Genomic DNA, 12,619 nt, shown 5'->3' with positions numbered 1-12,619 from the left:
ATGGGGAGCCATGGCAGGAAAGGCCTGTTCTCGTGCTGCCAACCTTTGGACCTCTCACGGAGGAGGCCCTCAGGAAATGATCCCTGGTATCTCGCCATGTGCCAAAGATGAATTGTGGCACTGATATGTTACGAATTTGCAGCAGTTGTGATAGTGGTGAATAAGGCTGACTTTTTAGCCTCAAATTGCCATCTAGTGGGTCTCTTCTGGAAAATCGAAGTGTTCCTCCACCTATAAATTGTTATGTCCTGTCTGTTATTGCTGACAGAGACATTTCGATCTCTGGGCAGCACCAGAATGTTAGGATTGTCTTTTAATCTACCAAACACCCTGGGAAAAATTCATTTTATGTATCTCATCCTACAAGAGCATTACGGGAATACTTGGGAACTGGAGCGTAGGACAACTAGCCCATGGAAAAACAGCAGTAGCATCTGAAGTCTTATTGCCTCCTATAATCAGAAATTCATCCCTATGTTTATTTTGGAATAGAATAAGCAACATGGCTATGACCTATTTGGAGTAATTTTTTTTAGCCTTCCTCTTCAAGTGTGTATTTTAGGAGTCTTCCTTGGGCTTAATTTAGCGCCATATTTGCTTTCTGTTGGTGTCAGCACCCCTCAATTTTGTTTGGTTTCTATGTAATTACATCCACCAAATAGCAAAAAGCTTTTGATTTGTAAAAATTCCAGAAATGTTACTTCATGGAGGGAAGACATTTGGGGGGGGGGTCGGAGGGGGGGAGTGTAAAGGAGGGGGGGAAACCCACTTGTGATATTTATTTAAATCCAACATAGTCTTACTTAGAGTTTGACTTACACAGGAGATTGGCTGTGTAGATGCTAAATAATAAGTTCTCCATAAGTCAGTTTTAATATTCTTATTTGGGTATTGTTTTCCCCACCCATAATAAAGTAAAAGGAAAGTCTAGGTTTATGCAATTCGATATGCAGTGCATCAGAGACTGGAAAGAAAAATGGATAAAAGTGTTTGCTAACATGGTGTCTTTTTGCAGAGTGACCTTTGGTCATGTGGCATTACAGCTATCGAGATGGCAGAAGGTGCTCCCCGTAAGTGATATGTATCCATTTTCTATTGGCCTGATGGTTTTTTGTTTTTGTTTTAAGTTTGAAACCTATATTTTAACTTGCTCTTTGTAACCTAAGCTTACACTTGAGATTTTTGAAAGCACAATGGTTGATTTCTGTTCTCTTGGATTCCCACCCCACCTCCTCTAGCAGCATAAAAATAAAACACCATAAATAGCAGCGCCTTTTGCCAGATAGCCCTGTGCCAAATCATTACTTTGAGGTTGTGCTAGGGCTATAGAAACAAAACAATGGGAGAAACCTTGTAATAGAGATTTATTGAATCCATATAAACTTTCTGATGTGAGACATCAGATCTTCGAACAGATATGCTGCAACAGTATCAATGCTTTGTGTTTGTGTAACTGTAAAGAACAATATTTAATGGATAGCCTTGCCAAGGAAACTTAGTCTCAAGTCTTTCTCTCTCTCGCCACCCCCCAAATTGCAATTTTCATAAAATGTCAGTGCAGAGAATGAAATGCTTTTTTTCTTATTTATTTCTAGCTCTCTGCGACATGCATCCAATGCGAGCCCTGTTTCTTATTCCTAGAAATCCTCCTCCACGACTAAAATCGAAGAAATGGTATGTGGCTGCTATAGTGGGAAGTTGTATATTGGTTGCAATACAGCATTTTTCCTTTCACAAGACTGAAAAGCCATGTTTGGACATAATGCAGAACCCCTGCTCAGAGTTACATTAAATGTGCCTTGCCTCTTTTCAGGCTTGTGTGATCTGCTTTCTTCTCTTCTTCCTGCGCTCAGGAGCGTTTCAGAAGCTTTCACTTTCCTTTAAATGTTGCTTGTCATTATTTTCAAACTCGGGATCATGATTTAACATAACTATGGTGAGTTTCACAACAAGAAAAATGGGAACTGTGAATTATAAAGCTGGGTTGCTAAAACTAAACCATAGGTGGTGTTAAACATGGTCCTTGGTTGGGATGAAATGAATCATAGAATCATAGAGTTGGAAGAGACCACAAGGGCCATCCAGTCCAACCCCCTGCCAAGCAGGAAACACCATCAAAGCATTCTTGACAGATGCCTGTCAATCCTCTGCTTAAAGACCTCCAAAGAAGGAGACTCTACCACACTTCTTGGCAGCAAATTCCACTGTCGAACAGCTCTTACTGTCAGGAAGTTCTTCCTAATGTTTAGGTGGAATCTTCTTTCTTGTATGAAATTTAAGGAAATGACCAAGAAAAGCTTTTGTATTCAAGTCCAACAAGTTGCTAGGGTTGTTTATGTAGTGCTGAACTGAGGTTTACTGTCCAAAAGTCACCATTGTGTTATTTCTAAAGACCTGAAAAATAATTCACAGGTGTCTGAAAATTCTTAACTACTGAGTGAGAGCCCGAGCTGAGATCATTATATAGTTTTAATGGTTCTTAACAAGGACAAAAAAATAGGCTTGGTTGACACCAGCTTCTTGTTAAGCTGACAAATTCTGCAGCCACTGAAGCTGAAAATGACACAACATAGAATAAGGGAGTGGGCAAATGCAGCCCAACTCCTAGCTTCCATGTTGAAGGTATTTGTTAAAATTCATGAAGTCTTTCACTGTAATAATTGCAAACAGCGAATAGTATGGTTATCCATTTCACCAGATGACAGAAATTCATTAACTCTATCAGATTGTATTTTTAAGCCAAACCACTTTTATGTATAACTTTGACAGCCACTGACAACCTCAAGGTGACTCTAGTTATGTTCAGGAATGCAGAGTTCTTGTGCTAATGTTTTAGAACTCTTTTTTATAAATTACATTTAAGGAAATTAAATGGAGTTATTCCTTTGTTGAATTTACAGAGAGAGGGGGGAATGAATGAATGAATATACACACATGAAGTTCCTGAGGATCTCTATTTTGATTGGTTGGCCAGAATGGGGACTCATGCTAATGTAAAGCTATTTCCCCAGGAAAAATAGGCTCTGTTTGAACCAGGCCCTTATTTACCATTTACTTCTAGAAAGATAACTCAAACTCCCCTAAGATCTTTAAAGTATCTAGATACAAGCAAATATAATTTGTTTTTCCTTGTGAAGTTATTGCCCTCACACTTTGTGTTGCATTCAGCCAAATTTGTTTGTCAGAGATTGGTCCTGCCACTTTTTAGGATGCAAGGGAACCTTGCTAAATATATTCTGATCTTGTCAAAATGACTTAAAATGTGTGTCGTTTTATTTTTGCTCAGGTCAAAAAAGTTCTTTAGTTTTATAGAGGGCTGTTTAGTGAAGAACTATATGCAACGACCTCCTACAGAGCAGCTTTTAAAACACCCATTTATACGCGATCAGCCAAATGAAAGGCAAGTCCGAATCCAGCTTAAAGATCACATAGACAGAACCAAGAAGAAGAGAGGCGAAAAGGGTATGTGATCTTTTTGAAAATTTTTGAATCTTCTTGCAAGTGTCCGTGTGCTTGTTGTAGTAGAAATGTTTGTTCTAGAGTGGTATATAAAATAAATTGCAGGTGTACTGGATTACAAACTAAGGACCAAACTAGATGCTCACTTAATACGTAGCATGCAGGTATATATTTTGATTTCCCTTGAATAATTACAGGTTACAGGTGGGTCGACTCTTACTGGGTGTGGGGAGGGGAGGCTTATTTCTCCAGTGCCTCATCGTGATCCCAAGCAATCCCAACTTTCTGCATGGCTAGAATCCATTGGCAACCATGGGGAATTTCCCCTCTAAGGCTCCTAGCCATAGCTCATGGGGAGGGAAAATCTACCTTCCAATCATGGTGGGACAATGAAGAGATCAGACCCCCCCTCATGGTCCCTTCCCAGTAAGAGACCCACCCTCCCTGCCTCTAATTTAAGGAAGAACAAGATGCATGCTAGCCATTAAATGAACACAATCAAACCTTGGTTGTCGAACGTAATCTGTTCCGGAAGCCCGTTCGGCTTCCAAAATGTTCGACAACCGAGGCACAGTTTCTGATTGGTTGCATGAGCTTCTTGCACTCGAGCGGAAGCCGCGCCGGACGTTCGGGTTCCGAAAAACGTTCGAAAACCGGAGCATTTATGTCTGGGTTTTCGGCATTCGGGAGCCAAAACGTATGATAACACAGGCATTCGGGAGCCCAGATTTGACTGTATCATTATTTTTTTGCCCTGTGACAGGACCATAGAAGTGAAGGAGTAGAATGAAAGAGAAGAGGGAAATCAGTTCGATTAGTTTCTTAGTTCTGCAACTGCATAGAAAGAGGGAGCAACACTTTTAAAAGTGAGGAAAGGAATTGAATACTCATGGGGTGGTAGAATGCGGGCAGCTTCAGAAAGTGCTGAGGCTGACATATTAGAAAACGTAGACATTTTTAAAAGCATGCAACTAGTTCTGCATGCCCACTAGGTTCTGGGCGAGCTTCCTGAAAAGCAGTGTCATCACCTCGCACTGTGAGCTACATGACAAACTGAAGTGGAAATAATTGCAATAGGTGTTTACGAAATGGCATGGCAATCTGCCAGTTAGATGTCAAAAAAGTGCCATAAATTCCATCTGAAATAGCGCTTTGGAATCCAGCCCCAATATTTATCTTTGACCTCTTCCAAAGTGGTCATTTTGAGAAAGGATTGAGAGTCCTGGGTAGAGAGAGAGAGAGTTGTAGTACTGGTATAAAAAGGTAAAGGGACCCCTGACCATTAGGTCCAGTCGTGACCGACTCTGGGGTTGCGCGCTCATCTCGCATTATTGGCCAAGGGAGCCGGCGTATAGCTTCCAGGTCATGTGGCCAGCATGACAAAGCCGCTTCTGGCAAACCAGAGCAGCACATGGAAACGTCGTTTACCTTCCCACTGTAGCGGTTCCTATTTATCTACTTGCATTTTGACGTGCTTTCGAACTGCTAGGTTGGCAGGAGCTGGGACCAAGCAACAGGAGCTCACCCCATCACAGGGATTCGAACCGCCAACCTTCTGATCGGCAAGCCCTAGGCTCAGTGGTTTAACCACAGCGCCACCTGGGTCCCCAGTACTGGTATATTGTGTATCTAAAATTTCCACATTGAATTCCTGGGTTTAATTTTGTGTTCCTTGTCTGGTGGAGTAGCTTTGGACAGTCCACAGCAACAATATTTTTGCTTTGGCAACGAAAGCACTCTTAAGAATGATTCTCTAGTAGTTGGTTTTTTTAAAAAACAACTCATGTTGATGAAATTGCCTATTATTATATTTATCTTGGAGCTTTCCCAAAGCTTTGGCTGATAAAACAGCTTTTGCATAGAACTCCTATGTTCTGTTTGGAATGTGGGGTTTAAACATTCCAGGATAATTGTTTTCACGGCTGTTTTCTCCTGCCACATTCTCCCCACCCCACTCCTCTCCTACCAGATGAAACTGAATATGAATATAGTGGAAGTGAAGAAGAGGAAGAGGAAGTGCCTGAACAAGAAGGAGAGCCAAGGTAGTGTATCTCTAACATCACCATCATCCAAAGAAAAATGTTAGGGGTCAGTTAAAAATTCTGTGAACATCTGGTTTGCAAGATCACCAAACTCAAGAAAACAAGAGCAGGCTCGTTGGATCCCAGACCAAAGGCCCATCTGGCTCAGCATCCTCTTTTCACAGTAGCCGGACAGGTACCACCAAGCAGGTCATGGAGTATAACAGCACCCTCCCCACTTGTAATTCCCAGCAGCAGGTATAAAGGGTCAAGTTGCCTCTGACAGTGGAGGTACAACATAGGCACCGTGGCTCTTGGCTTTGATAGCCCCATCCTCCATGACATTAAGGTCTTACTCTTAAAAGGCAGGGGTAGAATCCTTAATATTAATGATTGGTGTAAAACAAGGAGTTTCTCTGAGTGTGTGTTTGGGGGGGAATCTATTTTATCATTTGTCCTGAACCCCTGTTAGGATTGCCATCCAGCTTAGAGTTGAGTGTGTGGCAGCTTGGAATATTTTGTTTGAGCACAGAAAGCTGACCAAGGTTCAAATCCCAGCTCATTCGCTTTGTCTTGGCCTAATCCTCTCTGCAAGAGTGTAGATGGAATAATGTTTAAATGATTGCAACAATGGCACATGAGTGTTCCAGTGTCACATGACCAGAAGCAAAGCAATGACCTCATTTCCCATCATGCAGGGGAAATGTAAAATATTGTTTGTTTGCACAATATTAAAGATCTCGAAATACCAAACATACCAAATGGTAGCCTAGGCAAATACGTTGTCTTGGGATATGATAAGCACCTCAAAGCATCAAGATGCTGGAGACATTGCAATGAATAACTTCGAGATTACTAAGAACCAGCTGTGTAAGTGTGTGATCACTTTCCCTAAAAAACAAGAAAGCAAAACACCCAGATTTTTGTTCATACTTCTGGAGAAAATTGACTACATTCTGATTTCTGCTGATTTGACACTCTTCCCAACCCCACGGCCCTCCTGCAGTGTTACTGTACAGTTTTAGTGCTCCCCAGGGGAAATCAAAGAAAGATGTTAAATGAAAAAGTGCTCAAGTTATTTACTTACTGGCTTTTGTTTGGGTTTTAATAACTCCCCCCCCTCTCCTTCTTACAGTTCTATTGTTAATGTGCCTGGAGAATCTACCCTCAGACGTGATTTCCTGAGATTGCAGCAGGAAAACAAGGAACGTTCTGAAGCTCTTCGGAGACAACAGCTGCTACAGGAACAGCAGCTCCGAGAGCAAGAGGAATACAAGCGACAGCTGCTGGCAGAGAGACAAAAGCGCATTGAACAGCAGAAAGAGCAGAGGAGGAGACTAGAAGAGGTAGAAACGGGCCAGAACGGAAAAGTCTACTCTTTTCACCTTTTGTTAAAAGGGCCAAAGAATACAGATTCTCGCCTAAGATCGTGAAAATGCTGGAGCCCCTGAATAAACACCTCCTGCTGTAGCATTTCTGATGGTAGAGTACTTGGATTGAGGCAATAGGTCAAATGATCAGGAACAGCCAAGCCAAAGGGGGTGTTTTATTTGCCAGTTTTGAAGCTTCCTTTCTGTACTGCAGTATCTGAATTGGGTGCTAAAGCTTGATGGCTATCGGGCCGTTTATTGAATAGGATATGATGACGTGATACAAAACCCACGAAATGTAATCGTAGCCTAAACATGCTGAAAGTAACCAATATATGCCTGCTGGATTATTCACCATGAGGCGTGCCAACTGTATGGGGCTGAGGCCTCTAAAGCCCCACCCCCCAATGTCCACTGGGATGGGGCTCAGCCCCCCAATCTTGAGGGGACAGAGGAAGCCTGGCAGGATGTCGCCCTGGGCTGTGCAGCATTGGGAGATGCCATGCAGACTAGTGCATCCTGGCATATGGATGTCACATCAAGAGGAGGCCTGGTCGGCCTTTCCTGATGCAACAGTCGTCACATGCAGACAGCCCCAGCCCTCCCAATGTCTGGTGCAACTTGGTGCCTGGGTTCATCATTTAAGCCTAATTGGGGTGTGTTCCTTCAACACAGCAGCTGTGAGCAAGGATACATCAAGTGGCTTGCTCCCCTCCCCTTTCACAAAAAGGGCATGACTCTATGTAACAACTAAGTCATCATGTGTGGGGGGAGGCTCTTATTTGACCTGGAGCTCAGCACAATCAGAGTTCTTGATTCCAGTAGGCCTTTTCACATAGACCCTCTTCAGATGGGTCATTCTGTTCACACAGAAGCTAGGGGCAGGATGCTCTGCATTGACAATCACAAGATTGCTAGTGCTCAAATTGGGCTCTAGAATAACATGGTGTTGCCTTTCTATTAACACCTACTTTCATCTGACCCCAGTCTTGGAAAAACAATGATCGTTCACTTAGTTTTGATGTTTACAAGGCACTCAACAGCTTCCTTAAATTGTTTGCCTTTTCCCTGCTTTGTGAGACAGTTTTGTTGTTTTTAGAAGTTCTTGTATAATCATTCTTGTCTTAGTTTCACACAAACAACAAGACTAGGCCAACTGAAATAATTATAAATAATTTGTTGTTGTTGTTTAGTCGTTTAGTCGTGTCCGACTCTTTGTGACCCCATGGACCATAGCACGCCAGGCACTCCTGTCTTCCACTGCCTCCCGCAAGTTCACAGAGTGCTTTTTTGACGCTGGCATTCAGTTATTATGAAGCTGTCACAGACTAAACACTCCAGATAGAACTTTCATATTGCCGGATGCCATGACAATTGTTCAGAGACAGCGGATGTACTAGCCTAAAACTGGCAGAGGTTTCTAGAAGTTTGATTGTACTTTGGTCCGACTTAGATGCCATGGTTTCACTATGACAAACAATGATTTATTGGCCATGGAACAAGCAACCCCTCTTCGCCCTTCTCCTCCCCCTGCTTGAGCACCTGGTTTTGATGAAGATGCTGTGGTTTCTTAAACGACAGTTTCCAGTGACATTCCAACCAACTGGGAAACTGTGGTTTCAGGGCTCTTTCCCAAGTGTTTCGTATGAAGGCATACTATACATTTTTGCTTAAAGGAAATGCATATACAGAGCTATACCTTTTAGCTAGGGTTGTAAATGAGCCAGGATTGCAGTGACTCAGACGGAATTATATTCTTCTGGCTAGTGGCCAGAGCAGGAAACATAAACTTGGGGACTGGGGAAGCTTCTGTTCAATGTGTTATTTATTCCCATATTTTCTGTAGGATTTTCACTTTGTGAAAAGGTGGTGTGCTACGGAAGGGGTACTTTGTTCAGAAACATTTACCACCTTAGATGATTTTCTGTTCTGCAGAAAGCAGAGGCAGTTGGTACATGTTTAGAAAGATTTGGTGTATGTCATGGTTTTAAGAAATATGGCAATTTACCATGAAGAACTAAGTATTAATAAGACATGTTATTGAATTCTGTTGAATCTTAATTATCGTGTTCCCTATTACTGGGTTAACTGACAAAAATTTGACTGGAAAAATCTTCCATTTTTTTAAAAAACAGAACAACTAATGCTCAAGCTATTTAGAATCTTTTTGGCCAGATAACTGATTCTTAGAAGAATGTTGACCAAACGAACTATTTAAGAAGAAGAGGAAGCAAATCAGAAACTGAAAAATATATGAGTCAAGTCGCCTGAGGACTGTGCCCTCAATTCACCTTATGTGTTGCAAATGCAAAAAAGTAAATCAAGGGAAGTTGAATGATTTCTCTCCACCCCCCCCCAAGATTTGAAGTCCTTTTTCGTATGTTCTTTAGTGGACTGAATAATGATAGTAAAGAAGCCATGGATTGTTTTGTTTTGGGTAGTGGGTTTAAGGCTATCTATATGTCATTTCCCCATATGTTTTGTGACAGGGATTACGGGAATGTTTTATACATTAAGTAGTTTCTGGGGATGTAATGCCAGCACTTTTAAAAATATGGGATTGCTTTCCAAATACTGGCACACACCCAGATGGATTTGACAGAGGTTTTTGCAGAGTTGCGTTGGAAATGCATTCTTTCTCAGAATTTAAATAAGAGTTTGAAAGCCAACGTGGTGTATTAACGAGTGTGCGGCCTGAATGCAAGAAACCCCGGCTATGCACTGAGATAGAATCCAACAAAGATCCTAGTGAACTTCTGCAATACATGTCTAACAACCCATTCCTTAAGACAATACATTCTTTTGTTCTCTAGAACTATTCAGGCTGGATATTAGGCAAAGCAGCAACATAAGCTGGGCCTGTAGGAAAAGCCCCAAAGTCCTGCAGTTCATAATAGTATTGAGATGGGCTGCAGGGGCCTTTTTTGTAGGCTGTGTGTGGACTGCTGAGCTGCAAGTTCAACCTGGCCTACCACCAGCAGCAAAATCAGTGGCAGCTGCACTGAACAATGCACCCTCCTCACTCATTTGGGTATTGACATTGATAGGTGAATGGGGTACTCCTGAAACAGGAAGGAGTGCTCCATTGTTTCCCAAGCCGTCCCAGGAAACCTTGGAGCAGGTGTCACCACCTGATCAACTTTTTAATCACACACAGCATTTTTTCACTAGTGGCAATAATATTACAGTGGAACCTTGGTTTATGAACACCTTGGTTTACAAATTTTCGGTTTACGAATGCCGCAGAGCCATCTGGAACGGATTAATTCACTATCCATTACTTTCAATGGGAAAGTTTGCTTCAGTTTATGAACGCTTCAGTTTATGAACAGACTTCCGGAACCAATTATACCCATGCTTTGGGTTAAGTACGCTTCAGTTTGAGTACTCCACGGACCCATCTGGAACGGATTAATCCACTTTCCATTACTTTCAATGGGAAAGTTCGCTTCAGTTTATGAATGCTTCAGTTTATGAACAGACTTCCGGAACCAATTGTGTTCATAAACCGAGGTACCACTGTACTTATTATTATAATATTTATTCTACACCTTTCCTCCAAGGAGACAAGAGGGTATAAATAGTTTGCCCCTTTCTCATTTTATCCTCACAGCAACAGTGTTCAGTAGGTAAGGGTAAGAGACTGTTACTGGCCCAGCAAGCATCAGTTAGGGATTTTATATGGAAGGCAAACTCAAGTTGAAAAGTAACATTTAAACTTGATTGATGCATCACTCTGTTTCTAGTATCTGCCACTTTTGCATGTATTGCTTCATAGATTTCTTTCATGCTGTATATAAATTAATGTGCATTTAGAAAAACATCCACGCAGAAATTCAAATTTAAATATGTACTTTATATAAATAGCATTTTTGAAAAAAATATACATCTTAAAATATACATTTTTATAGTGTGTTCTCTCCAGATATATGCTGCATTTTAATATTGTATATGGCCAATAACCGCATTCCAAAATTTGGGAATTGGAAATCCAAAGGATGTTCTGGTCAGGAAAAAAACCCTCATGTATCCTTAGACAGAAAATAAAAAGCTGAACTTGGTTGATCTTAAGAGTTGGGCGAGGTGAGACATTTGTATACATCATAACATATACCTATTTTAAATGCAGCAACAAAGAAGAGAACGGGAAGCTCGGAGGCAGCAAGAGCGGGAACAAAGAAGGAGGGAGCAGGAGGAGAAGAAACGAATGGAGGAAATGGAAAAGAGGCGCAAGGAAGAAGAGGAGAGAAGGAGAGCAGAGGAGGAAAAGAGGAGAGTAGAAAGAGAGCAGGTAAGTCAGGAACAATGCGAATTAAGTATGATTTCCCTCCCCACCAGAACAAAATATTGAAGAAAACCAGCAAGAAGTCTCCTATGCCTTGCGTGGTCAAAGAAGCATCCATATTGCATGTAAAAAGAATAATTGTTGCATATGTCACACCCAATGGCTTCAAAATACAATTTTATTTAGGGGTCGGACACACACCCAAAGTAGGCTGGAGAAGCTGAGCTTTATATTGAATTCTATTTGGCTCTTCACTCCCCTTCTTAGTCACTCGCTATAGCACATATGGAAATTTATTACACAGAGTTATGGCATTTAAATTGTTTGACATGGTGGGTGAATTTCCATTACATTCATTAAACTGAGGCAAGATGGGCCTTAAAGTTTTGTGCCATTATGATTTTTCAAATGCCAATTCAAACACTGCATATAAATATATATTGCAGGCTTGTACACTAAAATGCCTTAATAGGGGCCTGTTTTCCAAATTGTATCAGCCTTGCCTGCTTAAAATAAATTATAATTTGATACATGATGTAAAAAAATCAAATCAAATGCTTTCATATAGTATCAATGTCAGTACTAGGAAAACAATATTCCATGTAAGTGGTTACATAATTGGGCCTGAAATAACTTAACACTTTGTATTCAGAAAAAAAGAGAGCGCTTGCCACTATGGGTAATTGTACTCGGATTGCAACAATTTCCCCTCCCAAGATGCTGTGACATTTATTTTGAGAATATGTGCAGAAATGTTACCTACTACTAGATGCCCATGTGTGCTAGGTTGTCCTATGAAATGGCAGTAAATTGCCCCAAATCAGGAAATTCTGTATGCAGAAGGCCTCTGTAGCCCTGCGAACATGTGGAGGCTACACACCTCGTCTCTAGCAGTTGGGGACAGGGATGTTCGGGGTGGGACTAGGTGGGCAGCTCGGCCCCTTCCACATGTTCTGAGAAGGGGGCTCCTGCGTGCAGCAAACATCCACCTTGCACTGCACATCTGGGCCCCATTGAATGGGACGGTGGTGATGCACAAATCCATTTGAGATTACTAGTTGCATGCGACTAGAATTGGAACCCGGGCTAAGGGGGGGAAAACCCAACCTAACAATACAATGGCAACTCAGAGAGATGTTATTCAAACTCTATCCCTATGGCTGACTATAAGAAATTACACTTCTGTCTTCACTTCACCTGAACTCTGGATTTGCAAGAGGTGCATATAACAAATCTGTATACATCATTTCTTTTCCTTCATGAGATTTCAAGTAGCTCCCATTTTGCCACAGCACTGAGTCATTAATTGCTTTTGCATACACTGTCTCTCTGTGTTTGAGTGCATGTGTTTTATGTTACCTACATTTATTAATTTGCATGGTAGGATGTTCTTCTTAGCATTGGATATGGTGCTGCATATTTAGGCTTGGTTTAGTGGGCCAGACAAAGCAGTGTTTGACTTCTGAAGTGTAAGGCTTAGATTT

The 12,619-nt window shown here is 41.5% G+C and overlaps 1 protein-coding gene across 4 annotated transcripts in view; it reads left to right on the top strand.

The window, feature by feature from the left end:
* MAP4K4 (mitogen-activated protein kinase kinase kinase kinase 4) overlaps positions 1 to 12,619 on the top strand; it is a 130,636-nt gene that overhangs the window by 82,634 nt on the left and 35,383 nt on the right. For all 4 annotated transcript variants that reach the window (XM_035116245.2, XM_035116240.2, XM_035116247.2 and 1 more), the window contains exons 8-13: positions 1,016 to 1,070; positions 1,596 to 1,674; positions 3,287 to 3,462; positions 5,429 to 5,501; positions 6,616 to 6,826; positions 10,980 to 11,141. In XM_035116245.2, the coding sequence (XP_034972136.1) occupies positions 1,016 to 1,070; positions 1,596 to 1,674; positions 3,287 to 3,462; positions 5,429 to 5,501; positions 6,616 to 6,826; positions 10,980 to 11,141 (756 nt within the window). The remainder of the gene's footprint in view (positions 1 to 1,015; positions 1,071 to 1,595; positions 1,675 to 3,286; positions 3,463 to 5,428; positions 5,502 to 6,615; positions 6,827 to 10,979; positions 11,142 to 12,619) is intronic.

This window comes from Zootoca vivipara, chromosome 4, assembly GCF_963506605.1.
Source record: "Zootoca vivipara chromosome 4, rZooViv1.1, whole genome shotgun sequence".
Lineage (NCBI taxonomy): Eukaryota > Metazoa > Chordata > Lepidosauria > Squamata > Lacertidae > Zootoca > Zootoca vivipara.
Note: the sequence above shows the minus strand (reverse complement) of the source record. Positions and strands in the feature narration are given on the sequence as shown.